This window comes from Nannospalax galili, unplaced genomic scaffold (genome assembly GCF_000622305.1).
Source record: "Nannospalax galili isolate Female #2095 unplaced genomic scaffold, S.galili_v1.0 scaffold806, whole genome shotgun sequence".
Taxonomy (NCBI): domain Eukaryota; kingdom Metazoa; phylum Chordata; class Mammalia; order Rodentia; family Spalacidae; genus Nannospalax; species Nannospalax galili.
The window spans coordinates 2,480,339-2,502,071 of record NW_008355419.1 but is presented as its reverse complement, the minus strand read 5'-3'; the positions used below and the strand labels follow the sequence as shown (position 1 = coordinate 2,502,071).

The following is a 21,733-nucleotide window of genomic DNA, read 5'->3' as shown; positions in this document are numbered from 1 at the left end:
GGGGGCGGGGCCGCGGGCGGGGGCGGCCAGGCTCGAAAGAGGGCGCAGGAAGTCCGGTCTGAACCAGGCCAGGCCGCGAGGAGCTGGTCGCGAAGTCCAGACCTGCAGCTACCCGACCCGCTGCAGTACCGCGCAAGCTACAGGCGAGGGCGCCGGGTCCTCGCCCGGCCCCGCAGGGCGGTGCTTAGAGCGCAGACAGGCTGGGCTGGGTGTCCTGCCTGAGGCCTGGGTCGCAGGGGCCGCGTCTCTCCCCCGATGGAGGGCGAGACACCCGCCCCGAGACCGTCCTCCTGGACTGAAGGTACTCAGTGCACGGTTGCTGCGGGAGCGAATCTTCCTCAGCACGTGTTCGTGGCACAGACCTAGGACATCCAAACGTCATGACCACAGCCGCCCAGGAGCAGAAGAGCGGAGGAGCTGTCATCAGCACCCCCTACCCCGTCCCACCCTTGCCCCAAAGGGGTCTCACTAGCAAGAGAATGGCCCAGGCAGGTAAGCCCCCACCTCTCAGGAGGATGGGTGCCCAGCCGGGGAGGCAGGAGAGGTGCCAGATCTAAAGTGGGAGGGGCTGGGCTCCAGTCGCTGGCCTTCTGCAAAGTGAAGCCCAGGAACTGGGGGACTCTCAGGTGGGTCTCCGGGAGGGGTCTGTGGCCCAAGTGAGGGAGCTGTGGACTGGAGCCTGTCTGGGTAGTTCAGGCGGTAGAAAATGAGGCCTTGTGGGTACCAGGAAAGAAGAGGAAACAAGGAGCAACACCAGGGTTTAATTCTGTCATAGAGCAGGTTACACAGCGTGGTTTCCCCAGCAGGGCCCTGGCCTCTGCAGGGCAGGCCATCCCGAGGCTGTGGCTGGGCCTACTTAGGAGATACCTTCTTGGCCTTGGTAGGCAGGGAGATGTCAGACTGCTGCAGTGGAGGTACCTTCACACCTTTCTGCTTCAGCTGATTGTAGAAATCACTTCTCTCTGAGATGATCCTCTGAGGAACACAGCCACTGAGTTGCCTCCTGAGCTCCCCACCTTGGCCTGGAACCCAGCTGCCTAGGCATGACCCTTCTGCCCTCCTACCCCAAGGACTTTGCCAAAGCAGTGACGTGAAAACATATTAACAGCACAACAGCAAAAAGCTCTGCCCCCATGCTGCCTGGGGTAGATATTCCTGCTGTAACTGGAAGATGTCACGGGAGCTGGGGCTAGGAGGAGATGTATGTGCTTGTTCCACAAATCAGCTCACCCCTAGCCTGCACTGAATCAGTCACCTTAGCACTGTAGGGAACCCTAGACTCCTAGAGACCAGGAGGCCATCTTTTTTGTCTTGTGCAAAGGGCTATCCAGTCCCTCCCTAGCCCTGCTCTCGTGCCCAGCAGATGCACAGGTCCACAGACACCACCTCTAGCTTCTGTCATCTGGCCTTCTGGCCTCTTCCCTCCCCACCAGCACACACAAGGCCATAGACCTGGCCTCAGGGTCCTGCTCTCCAGAGGTGGAGGTGACCAGGTGACACGCAGGCATGCTGGGCTCACAGGGGCAGTGCAGTGGCGGTTTGAGTCTTGGGAACAGAATAACAGCTAATGAGATGTGGCACCTGGGCACATGGCCCCAGCCAGAGCAGCCTGGGTCCTCCATGACCCGCAGATGCCCTACACCTTCAGGGTACGCACACAAACTTGCATTAGAGAGGGAAGATCCTCTAGCTCAGAGAAACATGGAGTGACCCACAGCTTTGCACTGAGCACCAGCACCCTAAACTGTGTCATTTCTGTTGCAGCATGACACCTTCCAAGGCCTCTGCTCGGGGACCCCAGATCCAAGGGAGTTGGCAAACTGAAGCCAAGAGACAGAGGTCTATGCCAGGATTCGGACCCAACAGTTTCTATGGAGGGGGCTGAGCTGGGCAGAGATCCTCCAGAATGCAGGCGGCTTGTTCCCTGTGGCAGGGATGGGAACAGTAGGTAGTGACCACTCAGTGTCCCTCCTCCTTGAGGCCTAGAGCAACTCCACGCTAGGACTATCCCTAGGGATGGTCTGGTACCTGCCAACCCAGACCTCGCCTCTGCCCTCTGCTGCAGGTCACAGGCTGTGGGGACAACAGGGTGCAGAGGCAGCGAGTGCTCAGGTATACCTGCAGAACATCCAGGATGCAGTTGTCAGAGATCTCCGTGGCCAAGTTCTTGGCCCCGCTGACGACAGTGAAGGCGGCCTGAATGATCTTGTTCCGTAGCTTCTCGAGCTGCCAACGAAGGGGGAAGCCCATTGCTCATTGCTGCCAAGCAAGATGCCTGACACAGCTGCAGTAAGTCCTGCAGGCCAGGAAGGCACATCTTGCCTCTGCTTGTCAGGGCGGTAGAAGCTGGAAGCCGAGCAAGCCTGAGAGCAAGAATGTGCTGGATCAGATCCAGCCCCTGGGTGGCCCAGCATCGCAGCCCAAAGGCTTTGCCATGCCAAAGCATTTTTGTTTTCAAAGTAGAAAGGGACACTTTTTTTTTGGTGGTGGTGCTAGGAATTGAGACTACAGCCTCACACATGCTAAGCGAGTTCTCTTCCACAGGCCATGTTCACAGTTCTATATATGGTTTTAAAATAGTGGCACTGGGTGAGAAGGGACTGGAGAGATGGCTCTGTGGTTAAGAGCATATGCTACTCTTGCAGAGAATCAGAGTTTGATTCCCAGCACCCATGTCGAGTGGCTCGAAGCCACCTGTAACTCCAGCTCTGAGGGGATCTGATGCCCTCTTCTGGCCTCCAGCAGCACCTACACACATGTGCACATACCACCACCTCTCTCCCGGTGTACACATAACTAGAAATAATAAAAACAAATCTTAAAAAGAAACATTGGCAAGGGGGTAGAGAGATATCTCAGTGGTTAAGAGTGCTCGCTGCTCTTGCAGAGGGCCCAAGTTCAGTTCCCAGAACCCCTATCGGGTGGCTCACAACCACCTGTAGCCCTAGCTCCAAGGGATTTCACACCCTCTTCTGGCTTCTACAGAGACTCATACATACGCATAAACAAATATAAATGTTTAAAAAATAAGCTGGGCGTGATGACAGACACCTTAATCCCACCAGCACTGTGGAGGCAGAGGCAGGTGCCTCTCTGTGAGATTGAGGCCAGCCTGGTCTACATAGCAAGTTCCAGATCAGCTTGGGGTACAGGGAGATGCTGGCTCAAAAAACAAATGAACAAAGAAACAAAAAAAAACAAAAAAACAAACAAAAAAAAAACCATAGCTGGGCGTGGTGGCGCACACCTTTAATCCCAGCACTCAGAAGGCAAAGGCAGGTGGATCTCTGAGTTCAAGGCCAGCCTGGTCTACATAGTGAGTTCCAGGCCAGCTGGGGCTACAAGGAGACCTTGTGTCAAAAAATAGAACAAACCCAACAGTAATAATAATAAATAATAATTTAGTCTACGGCTTCCAGTGGAGGCCTTGGCCTCTATACAATTAAACTTTGCTCTTTCTCTAGAGACAATCAATTGTTTAAGGCAAATCTCTCTCATATCTATAATATGGTGTTCATGAATATCAAGAAACAACAGTGAGGCCAGGCAAGATGGCTCGGAGGGTAAAGGTGCTTGCCACCAAGCCAGTCCGTCCCTGGGACCCACAGAGTAGAAGACCACTGTCGAGTTGCTTCTGACCTCGGTATATGTACTATGTCACCCACACACCTGAACACATATACACATATAAATAAACGAACAGTACAATTTTTTAAATGAAATGAAATGTCAAGGGCTGAGGGTATCACTTAGGGGTAAAACCCTTGCTGAGCATGTCCAAGGCCCTAAGTTCCATCTGTGGCATCAAAAACATACATCAAATCTAATCACAACCATGTATATATGACCATAGGCTTTCTCCTCCCAAATGAGCTCCGTCAGCACTCTCCTCCTGGTCCTCCAGGATGCTCTCTAGGGAGCAGGTGGGTGGGTTCCGCAGTTAGCAGCCCCCGTGGACGGAGCTGCAGGTGCTCTAGACCTGCTTGTGCTTGGACATGGCCACCCAGGGGACGCTAGTCACACCCTCCAGAGTTAAATCTTCCAACTTGTACCCCAGCTTTCCCCAGCAGAGACCCCAAGCTATGGCTACAAGTTCAGCACCAGCTCCGCACACTCTATCTAGAACCCGTGACTAATGCGAAAGCATCTCAGGAGGTGAGAGAGCACTGGGTTTGCCTGAAGCTGGCCTGAAAATTTAGCCTGGATCTCCTGATCCTCCTGCCTCCACCTTTTCCCAATTCGTAGTGCTCTATACTAAGTACCCAGAGTGCTGAAGGCACAGACTCTTAGTGCTGCTTCCCCCTGGATAGTCGCCTAGGGTATTCAGCCCCAGTGCCCAGCCCCTGTGGGAGCCTCCTCCATCAGCTGTGACTCTGTCATCTGCAGATTCCAGTGTCTGTTTCAGAATTTTTGCACTCACAATGTTGCAATCTCTGCTGAGTCCAGGCACAGTGGCAGATATTACCAGACACACCTTCATCAGGCAGGTGCCCTCCTGTCCCTTAGGACCCATGCAGGATCAGAAGCAGTTCATAACAGGCCCAGTGAGTGTCTCAGAGAGGCTGTCAGCAGACTGAGATGGGGCTGCCCAAGCAGGAAGGAAGGTAGAGCTGGGTTAAGCTGCCCTCCCTGGCCTGTGGGTGTGTGGGAAGGGAAGATCTTTCTGGAAGATCTTTCTAAAGCCTGCGTGCACGTGACCTTCTTCTTTGCTACATTCAGGGTTCTGGATGGACTCTTCTTGGGTCTGAGATGGCCAGGTCTGGGCCCCGAACCACCCACAAGCAGGTCTGGCTCATCCGTCGTCTCTGCAGAGCAAAGATCGTATGTACCTCACCCCAAGGCTCAGGGAACATTGAGAAGGAGGGGTCAAAGATAATGTAAGGGCCGGAGGACAGGGAGGGGAGCTGTGAGATGCTGTCCTCTCATCATGACTTGACCACACACAACCTCACAGCAGATGTGGTTTCCTGCCAGAGACATATGCAATGCCAATCCAGGTAAAGCTTCTGGAGTGTGTGGGGGAGTGGCTTCTGAGGCCCCATCCCTAGCTATTAATAGTTGATGGCTGCTGGAGAGGGAGAGTCACTTTTCTCTGAGCTGTGTTCTGTGCTCACTGGTAGGCTACCCAAGTGGACAACCCCCACAGCCATGCACATATGGGCAACGCTAAATTGAACTCAGTGGGTTATAAAAATAATAATAATAATAATAATAAATTGCCAGGCATGGTGGCGCACACCTTTAATCCCAGCACTCGTGAGGCAGAGGCAGGCAGATCCTCTGTGAGTTCAAGGCCAGCCTGGTCTACAGAGTGAGTTCCAGGACAGCTGGGGCTACAGGGGGACCCTGTCTCAAAAAGACCAATAATAATAATAATAATAATAATTGGGGCTGGAGAGATGGCTCACTGGTTAAGAGCACTGGCTGTTCTTGCAGAGGACCCCGAATTCGCTTCCCAGCACCCACATGGCAGCTAGCAACTGTCCATAAATCCAGTTCCAGGAGGCCTGACGCAGCCTCCTGTTCTCCATGGGCATTGCATGACATGGGTGCACTTACCTTTATGCAAGCAATATACACATAAAATAAAAATAATAAAATATTTTTAAGATATTCTTTGAGCAGATGGTCCAGTGGCTGAATAGTTTCCACGTTGTGATTTACTATAATGTTTTTAACTGTTTGCTGACCTGTGGGAATGCAGGTTCTTTCTGATATAGGCTAACATAGGTGCCCTTGTGAAGTCTTTGTGCAACAGCATGCCTGACCAAGTGTTTAGCCCTGAAGTTTCCATTGCTAACATGAAGACATACATGCATGCATACATTATTTATTTATTATTTTGTTTATTTATTTATATATTTTTGGTCTTTTTGAGACAGGGTCTCCCTGTAGCCCCAGCTGTTCTGGAACTCACTATGTAAACCAGGCTGACCTTGAACTCAGAGATCCGCCTGCCTCTGCCTCCGGAGTGCTGGGATTAAAGGCGTGCACCACCACGCCCGGCCATAAAATATTTTTAAAATAAATGAATTAATTTTAAAGAGGACTTGGAGTGGAAAGGGAGATATACTGGGGGTAAAGGTGGGGAGGTGGAAGGAGGCAGTGGTGGGGGAAATTATTAAAATGTGTTGTATTCATCTATGATATTAAAAAAAGAATAGTCTGTAGCTTACTGAGAGGATCAGATGGCTCTCATACTTAAAGCTCTTAAAAGAGTGGTTGACCCACACTCAGCACTCTCAAAGTGACTGGGCACCACCACCTTCCTTCTTCCTGGCTGCCTCTCCAAGTCCTTTGTACTGTCGGGATCCCACCCAAGCCCCACTTTCTGCATTAAACAATGGTGGCCCTTGCCTTCTCTGTTTCCAGAATATTCCATGCACCTTCACCCCCTCCTCTACCATTTCTCAAGCATCAACTTATACCGGATGCTGCAATCTGTGGCAGAATGAGCCAGAGCCCTTGTCTGCTGGGTGCAGCATCTACGAGGGTGGCCAGGGGGTAAGGGTGCAGGTGGTCGTCGGCGTGTTACCCTGGCCTGGGAGTTCTCCAGGATCACACGCGTCTGCTGTTCCATCTGCTGGATCGTCTCATTCCTGCCTTGAAGATCATTATGCAACTGCTTCCATCGTTGCAAGTGATTCTCGCTCAGGTTGACCTGAGCCCGCAGCTCAGTGACTTTGGTGTGCAGGTCTGTGATGGTCTCATCACGCCTGGTGAGGTCTCTCTCCAAGTCTGACACTTGCTGGGGAGAGTAAGGGAGGGGAGGGCAGTAGCCATGTGACCCAAGCTGTTCCTGTGTGGTCCACTCTTCTCCAAAAGACAAAAGGTACCCTGGGTTCCTGCAGCCCAGCCCACCCATTGCCAGAGGTGCCCTGTGTGGGTCTGTTGGGCCAGGTGCTGCCTGGATTGAGAGGCGTGGCTGAGCTGGGAAGACGTTCCAGGCTCATCTTATTCATCACGGCATTCCAACCCGTAAGGACAGTGGCCTGGGCCAGCCGTCAGGGCTGCCTGTGAGAGTCATCACCTGTCGGAGGCCAAGGTTCTCCTTCTCAATGAGCCCCATTATCTCCTGCTGTTTCTTTTCCTCCCGGAGGCTGGAGAACTGAGGGAGAACAGTGGAGTCAGTCTGGGTGCCAGGCCCAAGGCAGATGGAATATGGACACAGGACCTGTCCCCCCAGCCCTCCCTGCGAAAAAGCTGTGGGACTGGGACAGAGAGATGTTGAAGAGAAAGAGCCCCAGGGGCACGCGGAAGGTGGGAAGCAGAGCACCGGCTGGTGTCCCAGGCAGGCCAGAGAAAACTAGATCCTGCTGTTGGTAGGAAACCTGAAAACCGGCTTGGCCTGCTGGAGTCTCTCGGAGTGTCAGAAAGAGGCAGTGGGGAAGCGAAGTCCTGGTTCCCTGCTGCAGAAGCTGTGAGCTCTACAGTCATCCCGGACCTCGGCCTGCCAGCTACCTGCCCTTTGTCCAGGCTGGCAGAGACCAGTCAGCTTCAGGCATGGAGATGCCACCCTCCCCCTGTGCATGGAGTGCGGGTACTCAGTCTTCTACCCCACCAGGCACAGAACCCCAGCAAATGGTTTCTACTTGTTAGGTAAGGCGCTCTTCCAGTTTCCCAACTTTCAAGGAAAACTGACCAAATCAGCGACCCAAGACCTCCATGGAAACTCTCTTCAGGGCAACACTGTGCCAGAGAGCATAACACAGTCATCTGCACACTCAGAGGTCCCAGGACCTGGTGCGAAGGTCTGGTCTGAATCACAGAGACCAAGACAAACAGGAAGAGGAGCTTGTAGGGAGACAAAGCAGCTACGCTGCCCTCCCAGCATGGGGAGGCAGAGCCAGGAGGACTGCCAGGAGGCCAGGTCGGCCTGGGCTGCACAGACAGACCTCATCGCAAACAAAGAAAATAAGCTCTAACTAATTTGAGGGAAGAAGACAAAACTACTATTATGAAAATGAAAGGGTGCGTCATTCAGCAAAAGGAGGAAAGGAACCTTCGCAGAAGATGCTAGACCCTGGACATTCAGAATATAAAAGCTAACCCTCACAAGCAGGGCTACTGACAGAGCTGCGGAAATCTGAGGGGGGAGGGGTGGGCAGTAGAGAGACGATCAGAACGGAGGACCAGAGCAGGATGTCCAGCCCAAGTTACTGGAGCCCCAGAAGGGACTTCAGAGAAATCAGAGAGGAAGAATGCGATGGTTGGGGCTGGAGAGATGGCTCAGTGGTTCAGAGGACCTCCTCCTCCTGCAGAGGACCTGTGTTCAGTTCCCAGCAGCTCACAACCACCTGTAACTCACAGGTCCGGGGAATACAATGGCCTCTTCTGGCCTCCTTACGCACATACCCACAACACCCGTACCCACACCTCCACCACCCCCACACCTAATAAAATAATGTAATCTAGCCAGACACGGTGGTGCACAGTTGTAATCCCAGCACTCAGAAGGCAGAGGCAAGTGGACCTCTGTGAGATTTAGATCAGGTTGGCCTGTGGGCATGTCTGTAGGGGACTGCTTTGATTGTTAAATGGCGTGGAAGCCGACCCTGAAAGTGTGCAGCACAAGTCTGTGGTTGAGACTGTGTAAGAGTACAGAAACCAGGGCTGGAGAGATGGCTCAGCAGTTAAGACACCATCTGCTCTTGCAGAGGACCCAGGTTTGAGTCCCAGTGACCACATGGTAGCTAACAACCATCCATAACTCCAGTTCCAGGAGATCTGACATCCTCTTCTGACCTCCACGTGCACTTACATACACTTACATACACACACTCATACACATAAAACGATAAAATATTTTTTTAAAGAAGAGTAGAGAAGGCAAGTTGAGCACTAAACACGCACGCTATAATATCTCTGCTCTTGGTTGTGGATGTGACTGGTTGATTCTGGTTCCTGCCTTGACTTCCCTGCTATGGTGAACTGCAACCAGGAATTGTGAGCTAAGTAAACCCTTCTCCCCTAAGCTGATTTTTGTCAGGGTATTTTATCACAGCATCAGAAACGAAACCAGAACAAACAAGTGACTGGCATCATGACCAAAGAACCATAGGACACATTTCCAGGGGGCCACCGAGTGCCCACATCGTGTGATAATACATCTTAGACCAACAAGGCACAAGTCTGTGAGGGCACCTGGGACAAAGACGGGATCCTCACTACCTTCCAATAAACAGCCTGAGAGCTGCATCCTGTGGAGGAGCAAGGCTCAGGGTGGCCTCGGGCTTCCCAGCAGCTCCCCTCCATACCACCACCTTCAGGGGGCAGCGGACCTGCTGGATGGAACGCCTTCCAAACAGGGAGTCTGCGGTTGGTCACCCAGATCGTTATTAATGTGTAGAATAGTGCCATTTGAAGATGTTTTGTGTTCCCAGAGCTTTAAACCCATTTATCCTTTTTGAGAAAACTATGGGAGGATGTGCTCCGTCAGAACTAAGAAAGAACTAAAATGGAAAAGACTCTGTAAGGAAGTACAGGGTAACATCTATAAGTATAATCACCCGTATGATGCTACAGTAGACAGTCCTGAAGAATTTGCTAAAGGATTTAGAAGTCGTTGCTTTGGGGCAAGACAGAGACGGGCGAAGAACTTGGGTAACTATTTGGCTCTATAAATAATGAGCATGTGTAGCTTGGGTAAAAATAAACCTTTCTACTTCATGACATGATCTATCTCAGGTATTTGTTAACAGAGACAAGAGTAGGCTCAGTGACTAAGCACCCTCTACGCATAGATGGACTTAGCCTTGAGACTCAAGGACCAGTAAATGTTTAGGGAGTGGCCGTGGGTCACCATGGCACAGGACATAGAGACACATACTCCAGGCTAAAGGACCACAAAACTGTGGCCGTGCATGTGGCTTGTGACCTCCCACAAACCCAGGTAGGAATCGTCTTGGCTCTGCTGGGGTGAGGGGATCCCACTGGCCGTGCTTGCTGAGCCAGGCCGGTGAGGCTGCTGAGAGTGGAGCCACCTTGTCAGTCATGGCCTGTATCTGCCGCTTTCGTTCCCGTAGTTCCTTCTCTAATAACTCGTTTTCCGTGTTGACCTTTTGCAGCTGAGACTCTTGAAGGTCCACTTGTCGTTGTAAGGACATGATGGCCCCTAATGAGTGAAGGAGGAAACAGCAGGGTGAGGGAGACCTGGAAGACTCCAGCTCTCTACGCACCCCGGCCGCCCTCCCCGGCTCTTCTGATGGAGAGGGACCTGCGTCACCTGCCTCTCCTGCCCACTGAGCAGGGCCAGCAGGGCTGGGTATCCACACCCTGCCGCATCGACTCCCTGGCTCTTCCTACCTGTGGCAAGGGAGTACTTGGCCCTGGTGAGATCCAGCTCGGTCTGAAACTCCACCAGCATGTGCTCATATTCTTCCATCTGGGCTATCAGCTCCTCCTCGAAGGACTCAGTCAGCCAGTATGCCCTCTTGGGGTACTGGTCCTCCTCCTCCTCCTCCTCCACCACCTCCTCCTCCGCCTCTTCTGCTCCTTCTTGCCCCTCCTCATTGCCCTCCTGCCCAGTCCCCTTCCCGCCCATCCTGCCCCTGACGGTGGTGATTAGAGTCTCCTCAGGTAACCCCTCAGAGCTCTTTTCTTCCAGAAAGCCATCCAGCTGTGTCTGCCTTTCCCTGCTGGGCTCCATCCTGCCATATCCCTCTTGCATCTGTGGGAGGAAGAGAAAGGGGATAGAGGCAGGCGTCCCCAGGTGCAGGGAAAGGCAGCAACCCCAGCAAGTATCCCAAGACTCAGTTGTATCCTATCATCTGGACACTGTTAACTGGCCTGTGCTCTCAGGGGCATTGGGCTGAAACACCACCCTCATCTGCACTTGGGAAGGGTTACACCAGATCAGGCCTGTAGTCAGGGACACTGTGGCTAGGGCCTTCTAGCACCCAGCCTCGCCTTGGAGGAGCTGAGGCATGACAGCCTGGGGCTCTGGTCAGCTCCACACCTGTATCCAGCGCTGTAAATCCTCATCATCCCTGTTTATCATCCTTAGGATGCTCATTCTCCCATGCCTCATCAGAACCTCACAGGATCGCTCCTGCCAGATGCTGTCCAGAGCCTCAGGCTCTCCACTTGCTCCCGCGGGAGCCCTAGGAGATGACGTCCCGACACACACATACACACCATCCCCCATCCTCTTGGAAGGGTACGGCAACCTCACTGAGTGTAGATGGGCAACCGTGGAAGATGTCAGCAGAGCAAGGCAGTGGTCTACAGATAGCCAGCCCAAGGGGACCAGAGGGCTCTGGGCACTACCAGGACAGCCTCTAGTGAGCACCTTGCACAAATAAGCATGCTCATTTGCAGCACAGCTGACATATCATTTCTTGGTTGCCCTACCAACAGCCCTTGGGAGGGTGGGAAGTAGAAGCTTTGACCCCAGGGGTCTGTGTATGGGCAGCTTTGCTTGAGGGATCCAGGGTGCTGTCCATGGTCTGCTGTCTCCTCCCACTTCACATCTACCCAAATTCAGGCTGTGTCCTCAGGTGTGAAAGAAGTCTAGTCTCAAATCAATCAAGAGACCACCCCAGGCCACAGAGACCTGTCTCACTCAGCTCTCCCCAGGCGTGGAAGACAGACAGCATCTCATTGTGCACCCTCACAGACGAGGGTGCTGAGACAGGGAGGGAGAAATAGGCAAGAAGATATCACAGCCAGCTCAGACTAATCCTGGCTGCCTCCCCATGAAGCTCATAGCATAGCTAGTGGTCTACCTGCAGTGGCCTTTTATTCCTCAGACTGCAGAGGGGCTCGGCCCTCTTTATGGGTAGAGCAATTCCCAGAAGGTGCCATGACTTGCCCCAGGTAGAGTGAGAGCAAAGCCCAGGCACCCAGCTCTGATTCTGGCTCTCATCTCCTGCTCCTGCCTAACCAGTGTCTGCTCCGGTGAGGGCCTGCAGTATTCTAGAAGCTTGGGTGTTTTGGAAGCAAAATCCACAGCAAATGGAGTCATCTGGGTACTTCTGCAGGCCACCCACCAACAGCTTGCTTACCATCCTTATAGCGGGCCCAGCTGTGTCTGGGCCTTTGCTTTTGAGAAGGCTCCTCAGGGCCTCCTGCAGGGCCTCCCTCTCCTTCTGGAGTGCCAAGATCTCCTGGTCTTTCTTCTGCACCTGGGCCTCCAACTCTGAGAGGCGCTGGAGCTCTCCTTCCAGCATGAGCAGGGACTGATCCTGGGGAGAAAGCGGGAGCAACTCCTGGGCAGTTCCCCAACACCTTCCCGCACCCGTCCCACCCAGCCACCTGGAGAACAGCAGTCCCAAGCCCAAGAGGAGCGGATCCTTTGTGCTGAGACATCCAAACCCCAGTGGCCAAACTATGCAGCCGTTTGTTTCAGCCATGGCTTTACTGCAGTCACAGCCTGAGGCCTTCAGTGGCCTCTGCATCCGCCCTGAGAATAGACAGCCACGTCCCTGTGCAAAGGCGTTTGGCACAGCTCAGCTCTTAGGGCTGGATCCTGGTTGGCCTCCAAACTGTAATGCAGGAGTCTGCCTTCTCAGTGGCCCCAAACCTAAACAGAAATCCTCAAATGTTTGGAAGCAGAGTGATAGCCTTCTGTGTTGCCTGTGGATTGAAGAAGAACTCACCTGGGAAGTTAGTAAACACTTTGAACGGGACGGTATTGAACATGGGGGTGGGGAGTGTGTGTGAGTCTCAGGAACCTAGCTAAGGCTGGACTTAAAACCAGGTTGCAGGGGCTGGAGAGACCATTCGGCAGTTAAGAGCTCTTGCTGATCTTGCAGAAGACCTGAGTTCAGTTCCCAGCACCCACATCCAGAGGCTCACAACTGCCTGTAACTCCAGCTTCAGGGGACCTAATGTTCTTTCTGGCCTCTACAGGAAAATACATAGGAAACACACACACACACACACACACACGCACACCCGCACCCGCCACACACACACCTCCACACACCACACACACTTTTTTAAAGCCCAGTGGCACCCTTGAGATACATCTATTATGAGGAAAATGAAAAATCAATATAACTTGCCGTCTCAAGAATTTAGAAAAAAAAATCCTCAAGTTGAACCTATAGAAAACAGAACGAAGGAAACTGTGTAATCTAGGAATTAATGAAATCCAGGCCTGGTGGCGCAGGCCTGTCATCCCAGCTACTCAGGAGGTTGAAGAAGGAAGATCACAAGTTCAAGGGCTGCCTGGGCAACTTAGTGAGATCCTGTCTGAAACGTTCACAAGAGTGAAAACAGGGCTGGGGCTACAGCTCAGTGGTAGAGCAGTTGCCCAGAACGCATGAAGCTCTGGGTTCAATGCCCGGTACTAGGGGGAGATTAAAAAGAATTATGGGTACAAGGAGACAGAAAGCAGGGGACAGAAGAACCATGAAGGTGGTGGGGGAGGGGAGACGGCGCCCTGAAGGCACCCGTACTCACGTGTACGTGTTCACATACACACATGCGCACACATACGTGCATAATTTAAATGTTTTTATCTAAAAATGAAGAAGCAGGGGAGGGGAAATGGCTCCGTGGTTAAGAACACTTGCTTCCCTTGCAGAGGACCTGGGTTCAGTTCCCAACACCCACATAGCGGCTCACAATTGTCTGTAACTCCAGTTCTAGTAGATTTGACCCCTCTTCTGGCCTCTGTGGGCACTGCATGACATGGGTGCACTTACATACATGCAAGCAATATACTCATACACAAAAATATATAAATTAAATAAATTTACAATAACAAGGTGGAAGTTTGGAGAGCTATCTCATGTTGAGTACCTGCTGTTCTTGCAGGGGACCTAATTTTGATTCTTACCACCCACACTGGGCAGCTCACAGCCACTTTTTACACCAGTTTCTGAAGATTCAACACCTCTGGCCACCACAGGTACCTGTACAAACATACACACTCCACACACACACACACACACACAATTTTTTGTGTTTTGTTTTTTGAGACAGGGTCTCCCTGTAACACCAGCTGGCCTGGAACCCACTATGTAGAGCAGTCTGGCCTCGATCTCACAAAGATCCCCTCCTGCCTCTGGCTCCGCAGTGCTGGAGCCACTGCAACCAACCATATAAATAATCTTTTTAAAAAAATATTTTATTATTTTTATTTTATATGTATGAGTGTATTGCCTGCATGTAAGTGAGTGCAACCCTGTTGTGCATTACCGTGGAGGTCAGAAGAGGGCTTCAGATTCCCCTGGAACTTTAGTTAAAGACGGTCCATAGCTGCCATGTGGGTGCTGGGATTTCGAGTCCCAGCACCCACATGGCAGCTAAAAACCATCCTTAACTCCAGTTCCAGGGGATCTGACGCCCTCTTCTGTCCTCCACGGGCTTTGCATGACATGTGTGCACTTACACATACGCACTTACACTCATCCACATAAAATAAATAAATAAAAAATAAATAAATGAAATTTAAATAACTAAACAAGCAACAACAAAATAAATCTTTTAAAAATTAAATAGCCAAGTGTGGTGGTGTATGCTTTTAATCTCAACACTGGGGAGCCAGATGAAGGTGGATCTCTGTGAGTTTAAGGCCAGTATGTGTATGAGTTTTTCCTGCATGTGTGTAAGTGTACCATGTGTGTGCAATGCTCATGGAGGCCAGAAGAGGGTGTCAGATTCCCTGGAACTGCAGTTAGCTGTCATGTGTGTACTGGGAACCAAACCCAGGTCATCTGCAAGAGCAGCCAGTGCTCTTAACTACCTTTAGCCATCTCTCTAGTCCCCTGAATTTTTTAAATGAGGCCAATTTTGACACCAAAATCTGACCACAGAACCCTACAATAATTATACAGGCGCATTGTGGACCTACTCGCACAAGCAGCACTTCGGGTAGAAAGGATCATAGCAGGATGTGCTGACTTGCGCACAAGTCTCCTGGTCAGGGTGATTCAGATTCAGAGAACACAGGGGAACTTCCAGGTAGGAGGCAGACAACACTATTGGAGGCCACTCATGCGGTGCCAGATTGTTGGGATGAGGACAGGCAGGCATGGGGGCAGGGCAGGAGACTTGTCAATCATTGAATTCCTAGCTGCCTAAGGAGGGGGTCTAGGGACCATTTTAGGCCTCAGCCCAGACAGTGGAACAACAGCACCCTGTGGGGCAGCTAGAACTCAGGGCCAGGGCCTGGGGACTTACCTTTTCATGGATGACTGAGATGTACCAGGGCATCCTGGTTTTCTGAGACCTCCTGACTGAGCTGCTGGTGGAGGGACTCACAGATGGAGGCTCGCTCTCCTGGTGTGGGTAATTTAGCTCACAGGCACTCTTACTGAATGGAATGAGGTGCCCTAAAGAAGAAGCAGAGGCTGGTGGGCTGTTGACTTTGTCCCTGTGCGGCTGCTCTGGAATCTATCATGACAATGTCCACCCTTCAGGACTCTCCCTCAGAGGCCATCATCTGTCCGGAGAGCTATCTCCACTGCAATGAAAACCATAACTGTCTACCCCTCTACCAGAAGTCTGTGTGCAAGGACAGTGAGACTATCCCTGGGACCACTGTGTCCCAGACATGGGCAAGCATCAAGGTCCACATCCAGGGGCTAGAGAGATGGTGTAGTGGTTAAGAGCACTTACTCTTCTTCCAGAGGACCTGGGTTCACTTCCCAGCACCCACATGATGGCTAACACCCATCCTAACTCCAGTTCCAGGGAATCCAAAGCCCTCTTCTGTCCTCCACCAGCATTGCATGACACAGGTGCCCTTACAAATATGCAGACAAAACATTCATACACATAAAATGAAAATAAATAATTTTTTTACAGGGACTGGAGAGATAGCTCAGTGGTTAAGAGCACTGACTGTTCTAGCAGAGGACCCGAGTTCAATTCCCAGCACCCACATGGCTGCTAACAACTGTTCATACCGCTAGTTCCAGGGGATCCAATGCCTTCTGACTTCCATGGGCATTGCATGATACAGGTGCACTTACATACATGCAGGTATAACACTCATACACATAAATAATAAAAAGTAAAAAAAAAAATAATTTTTAAAAAGGTCCATATCCAGATCGTCAGGGCAGAGGAAGCAGAACCTGGGAGTTGGGAAGGGAGGGTATTTGCTCATCCCATTGTCTAGTCCTCTTGCTCCAAAGTCCCATCTTTAGACCTGTAGAACCCTGAGACCCTCCTCATTCACCCGCTACCCCCCAGTCCCTCCAGAATCCCACTAATTGCTCTTTTAGCTTCTGTAAAATGCTTGGCTGCTGCTTTAGACATGCCTAGACATGCCCTGGCATGCACTGACTCCTGCCTGCTATTCCCCACCCCCCTTCCAGGAAACTATAGATTAAGCAAGGCCGGGCATAAAAACTGCCCTATAAGGTAAATATGGAGACTCCTGGCCCCACAGGTAACAGTCAGCACATTCCACAGCCCTGAGAATAGCACCTACCAATAAGAAACTTCCAGAGCTGCATCTTATATATCCAATCGGTTTAAAATTATGTTGGCGTGCGCGGGCTCTTTGAACCAACCAAAATGTATCTTCGGTATCCACCCCCTTTGTCTAAAACCTATAAAAGGCTCCACTCTCCCTTACTCTGGGCTCTCAGCCCGGATCCGTTGAGTTGGTGAGGTCTGAGAGCCCGAGCTTAAGCCCGAATAAACCATAAACCTTTGCTTTTGCATTTTGGTCTGTTGGGTCCTCGGTGGTCTTCTTGGGGTCCAGTGGATGAGGTATAACAGGACCGAGGAGTCAGTCCTGAGGGAAGCTGGTCATTACAGGTCATTTCCCAAAATTACCATGTCTATCTCAGCTTCTGGCAAACAAAAGCCTGTTTCCGTCCTTGAGGTAGCACCCAGGGGGGCCCTCAAAAAGAGACAAAGTGGGGACACAACTTTTAGTTGCAGATTAGTCAAGACCAAGGAACAATGGCAGTGTCTTCCCTTGGTGAAGGCTGAGCCCAACTGCAGAGCTGGACCTAGGAGGCCTGTCTCTCAGAGCCTTTGATAAACAGGTGGTCCTATGAAGGAGTTCCATGGGGACAACAGGTTTCCCACGGGGTACAGCCTTGTGCCCCAGGGCCCCAGCAGATGCAGGCAGAGGCCCTTGGGGTGGCCTTACCATCCACACTCACGGCTGAGCCCCGTCTGTCCAGGAGCTGGTCCTCAGTTAACTTCCAGCTCCCAGGGCTGACGCACGTGTCCCTTGGCAGATCGACCGTGGTGGCAGAACCTGCAGGTGGTGACGAGGAGCTCTCACCACCCCAGGTCTCCCGGGCAGAGACTGTCATGCTGTTTAATCTTTAAATATTGGAGGAGGAACAGATGAGTCTTCCCGATAAAGGCACAGGACTGAGCGATGGGCTCCATCAAAGCGTGGGCTCCGTATTTCTCTCATCTGGTGTCTTCTAAGCAGACCAAGGGTAGTGCCCAGTCGATATCAAACACTGTCCCTGCAGCCAGGATGCTGTGTGGCCCCTCAGCCCCCAGAAAAACCCGGTGCCTCACACATCCCCTGACTGAGGATAAGAGCAGACGCAAACAGCCCAGAGCAGTGTTTGCCTGGCAATGCTGAGTAACACAGCAGTCCCCACCCCAGTCTGGCTCACAGAAAGCCTCCCTGACAGCACTATTGTGTGGGGACTTGGTACAACAGTAGGTCAGGGAGCCAAGAGGGGGGACACAGCAGCCTTGGCTCTGGTGTCCCCCTGGGTGGCCACTGAACAAGGAGGGATTGAGACAAGGGACTTCTAGGACTACCCAGGGTGTTTGCTAGCACTGACTGAGGCATCTGTGGCTTTAAAGGCCTCCTTCCTGAAGCTTCCGGAAGCCCCGACCCTTTACTTGCCCCTGGCCCAACACTACACATTGTCGACAGTGAAATAACAAAACCGGAAGTCTGGGAAACAAAAAGGGAACCGTTGTGAGCGAGCCAAGGCTTGCCCCTCCACTCCCAGCCTGAGCTCAGGTCCCACAGGGTCTCCTTCCCCCAAATAGTGACAATGGCCCCCTTCAGGTGCCTTCAGTCACCCTGGGCAGGGGCTCTTACCCATATGAGACATGGATGTGGCCCTGGTGCTGAACTGGGGGCAGCCAGGCCTCACGAGAAAGGCTTTTCTCAGTTCTTCTATTTTGCATGCAAAGCCATCAGGACAGGCAAGGCGCTTGGACTGGCTCTGGCAGAAGCAAAAGTGAGACAGCCGCCGCGATGCAGATGCTGGGGTCCGGCTTTCTGTTGGCTGCAGGGACCCTGTCCACTCGGGTGCTCACAGCAACGCTTTGTCCCCTGCCTGACCAGCTGGAATGTTCACCAGGAGACCCCGTGCTACAGGCCACCCTTGGCTGGGTCCTCAGTGTCGGTCTGGGAAGCCACCAAGCCTGCTTTCAGCATCTCAGGCTCTCCTGGTGCATGGTGGGTGCGGGTGACCCTTCCGTCTGGACTTCCCCCTCTTGGGCTCTCTTCTCCCTTCCACACCCCTCTCCAGTCTCAGGACAGATCGGACTGCTCTTCTGGGCTCAGACTTGACTTCCTTCTTTGGGCTTGGCAGTCCAGAGCAAGGAGGAGCCAAGGCCTGCAAGGAGGGAAGCCAGCCCTGCACAACCACCTCCCCAGGGAAGCCGCAGGGCTCTGGAAGGGAGGCCACAGGCCCTTCAGGAAATAGGGCAAGGCTGGCCAGGGCTCTGACCCCACCCCTCAAGAGCTGCAGTCCTTGGGCCTCCTGAGCACCTTGTGGCAGGCAGCCACCAAATGTGCACTGAGCTCTGTTGACTGATGTTTCACGTGGCCCTTTGGCAAGGGGGAGAAGCGGTCAGCTCCAGAGTGACCGTGCTTGGTATCTGGCAGCGCACCTCCCATGCCTTACCGTCTTTCGGTAGTAGTTGCTGATGGCCTGGGCTGACTTGCTGAGGCCGTTCTGGTTTCTTGGCCGCTTCATCTCTGTGTTCTGGGAGCCCCGGCTGGCCATGCTTTGCAGAAGCGCCAAGCCCTTGCTGATCCGAGGGGACGTCAAGTTGGACTCCTCAGACTGACTCTCCTTTTTAGGGGACATTGGGATGGCAGGGCCAAAGCCAGAGACGCAGCCCTGAATGACCACACAGGCCTGTTTTTCCTGGGCACAACTCAAGCTGTAGAAGGGAATTTGACCTTGAGCTGGAACCTTCAGAAAGATCCAGACCAAACAAGACCAGCTTCCAAAGCCCCTCACCTACAGCTCCTCAGAGCAGCTGTGGCATCACAGATGTTTCCATAGAAACAGGGCAGGGCATGGTCTCCTCAATTTCTGCAATTAGGGAAAGGAGCTTGGGAGGGGACCCAAACTCTTCCCACCAGATCTTGAGGTATCACAAAAGTAGGAAGCATGGCCTGACCCCAGAAGCCCAGCGCCCTTCTCATGGGGTGAAGGCAGTAATTTTCTCTTTCACTTTTATCCACTCATTGTACGTATTGGTGGAACTTTTATCTCCAGTGCATCATATACTTTGACCATATTGTGAGAAACAATAATCTTCGCTTCATAATAAGAGTACCAAAGACTCGGAGTAGTAAAATCAAAGCAGTTCATTTTACGGTCTTGCAGAGTTGGGTGTCGACCTAGAGTGGCAGACACATTGACTGAACGCAGGGAGTCTACGAGCCCTAACGCATGACCCTTCTTCCCTTATTAATAACGAGGAGGGTTCAATCTTACAGTCACCTAGATCTTGTCTTCCCCTCAGTCCCTTAGGTTTGACTTTTTCTCAATAAAAAGCATGCATGAGTTTATCTCTATGTTTTATATCCTGTTTACCTTAAAGTTTATCAGTTTGGGGGTGGGGTAGCCTAGGAGTTTGGGTGTGGAATAGCTAGTCTGGCAGGCATTAGCAAGGGTCTAGTGTTTACTGTTCATTTGTAGCTGGACATAAGCTGGCTTGAGGTGTCTTTGAAAATGAACTGTCAGATGTTATTTCTAACAACAATCACCCTGGGCTCTCCCCTTCCCTCCCCCACTCTGCTAGTCCCTTCCCTTTTCCTGGATCATGCCATTTCTATGTTATTTTCATGTGTATATATAAATAATCACACTATCTCTCTCTCTCCTCCCCCCCGCTCCAGGATTCACATGTAAGGGAGAACATCAATATTTGTCTTTCTGAGTCTGGCTTATTCTACTTGATATGATGATTTTCAAGACTGAGTACCATTCTATAGTCTAAGTGGGAAATGGATACCTTAATCTATAGCCCCGAATGGCCCAGAATTTACTCTGTCGCACGGACTGGCCTAGAACTCACAGTGGTCCTTCCGCCTCAGCCTCCCAAGTGCTGGAATTAGTCATGAGCTGCCTGACTTAATTGTGTGGATGTTCTTTTTTTTTTTTTTTTTTTTTTTTTTTGTCTTTTTGAGACAGAGTCTCCCTCTATCCCCAACTGTCCTGGAACTCACTATGTAGACCAGGCTGGCCCTGAACTCATAGAGGTCCGCCTGCGTCTGCCTCCCGAGTGCTGGGATTAAAGGCATGTGCCACCACGCCCGGCTGAATGTTCTTTTTTTTTAAATTAAGTGTCTCCATCATTTTTTCATCTTATTTCAAATCTGACAGCATGGTAGTATTTGTTACAAAAACATTAGCGTCTTTGTTTAAATCCACAATTTAGAGAGATTTCTTTTTCTTATATTTTATTTTTATTTTATGTGTATACATGCATTGCCTGCATGTAGGTAAGGGCATCTCTGTTGTGCAATGCCCGCGGACAGAAGAGACTGTTGGATCCCCTGGGACTGGAGTTACCGACAGTTGTTAGCTGCCATGTGGGTGCTGGCATTCGAACCCGGGTCTTCTGCAAGAACGACCAGTGTTCTTAACCTCTGAGTCATCTCTCCAGCCCATAAAATATTTTTTAAATACAGTAAGGGTTGAGGTGGAGGGGTTACCTCTTCCAGAGAAAGGCGTCTCGTTTTCTTATTGTGATAAAAATGCACATAACAGCTGGGCTGCACAGCCCCCAGTGTCCTGGTACCAGCACCTTCCCTGGGTATGTCCAGTGCACCCACCTCACCTTGACTCTCCCAGCCTCTTTCACCCTCCTAGCCTGGGTACAGGCCCATTTCTTGTCTTGGCACCCCAGACACCAGGGCTAACCTCTTGGCCCAGAGCCACCACTGCTTCCTGATCCTTTGCATCTGGACCAACCCAGTTCCTCCCTACGGTCCCCAGGAACCCTCTGGGCTGGGTCCTGCCCTCACCTCCCTTCACTTTCCTGGGTGGCACAGCCTAGCATCCTGAGACCATCATCTTTCCTGGGCCCTATTCCCTGGCCAGCCCAGCCCCCAAATTCCTGAGGGCAGCATCTTTCCTGGAGGGACCCAGACCTTAGGAGAAAGCCTGAGAGCATCTGAGCCTCATCTCACTTGGGCCTCTGAGGGAACTCCTGAAGACAAAAGCAATCTGGCCACTCCAATATAAAATCAAAAGAGAGAATCTGAAGCCTAGACCAACCAGCTTTTCATGCCCAACAAGTAAACCACAAAGGCACATAAAGTACAAAAAGAAGCAGATCTAACCTCAACAAAGGAAGGCTTGAGTCTCACACAAGAATGAGAAACTACAAAAGAAATCCACGCCAAAGTCACAGAGGAAAAATAATAACATGAAAAACCAAAATAACATATCCCCACCAAGTACCAATAGTCCTCTAGAGGAGTACAATGAGAACTCCCTAGAGATAACACAGGACATGGAACTCGAAAGAACAATTATAAACATGATAAAAAGAATTCAGTGAATTTAAAGAACACACAAAGAAATCAAAGAAC

The 21,733-nt window shown here is 51.5% G+C and overlaps 1 protein-coding gene across 1 annotated transcript; it reads right to left on the bottom strand.

The window, feature by feature from the left end:
- Positions 1-649: 649 nt before the first annotated feature.
- Ccdc27 (coiled-coil domain containing 27) lies at positions 650-18,989 on the bottom strand. Its single transcript, XM_029555831.1, has 11 exons — positions 18,804-18,989; positions 17,990-18,197; positions 17,063-17,173; positions 15,133-15,284; positions 12,006-12,185; positions 10,306-10,669; positions 9,984-10,114; positions 7,031-7,108; positions 6,536-6,748; positions 2,119-2,226; positions 650-975 (listed from the first exon to the last, which is right to left on the bottom strand). Exons 1-11 carry the CDS (start codon positions 18,987-18,989, stop codon positions 853-855), a joined length of 1,854 nt encoding a protein of 617 aa, XP_029411691.1. The 3' UTR covers positions 650-852.
- Between the last annotated feature and the right edge of the window lie 2,744 nt (positions 18,990-21,733).

Excerpts from the sequence above, each read along its gene's own strand:
- Ccdc27 (XM_029555831.1), bottom strand. The coding sequence starts at position 18,989 with ATGTCCCCTAAAAAGGAGAGTCAGTCTGAGGAGTCCAACTTGACGTCC. Across the intron at positions 15,285-17,062 it reads CTCAGCCGTGAGTGTGGATG|GGCACCTCATTCCATTCAGT; the intron begins GTAAGGCCACCC and ends CTTCTTCTTTAG. Across the intron at positions 10,115-10,305 it reads CAAGTACTCCCTTGCCACAG|GGGCCATCATGTCCTTACAA; the intron begins GTAGGAAGAGCC and ends TTCACTCATTAG.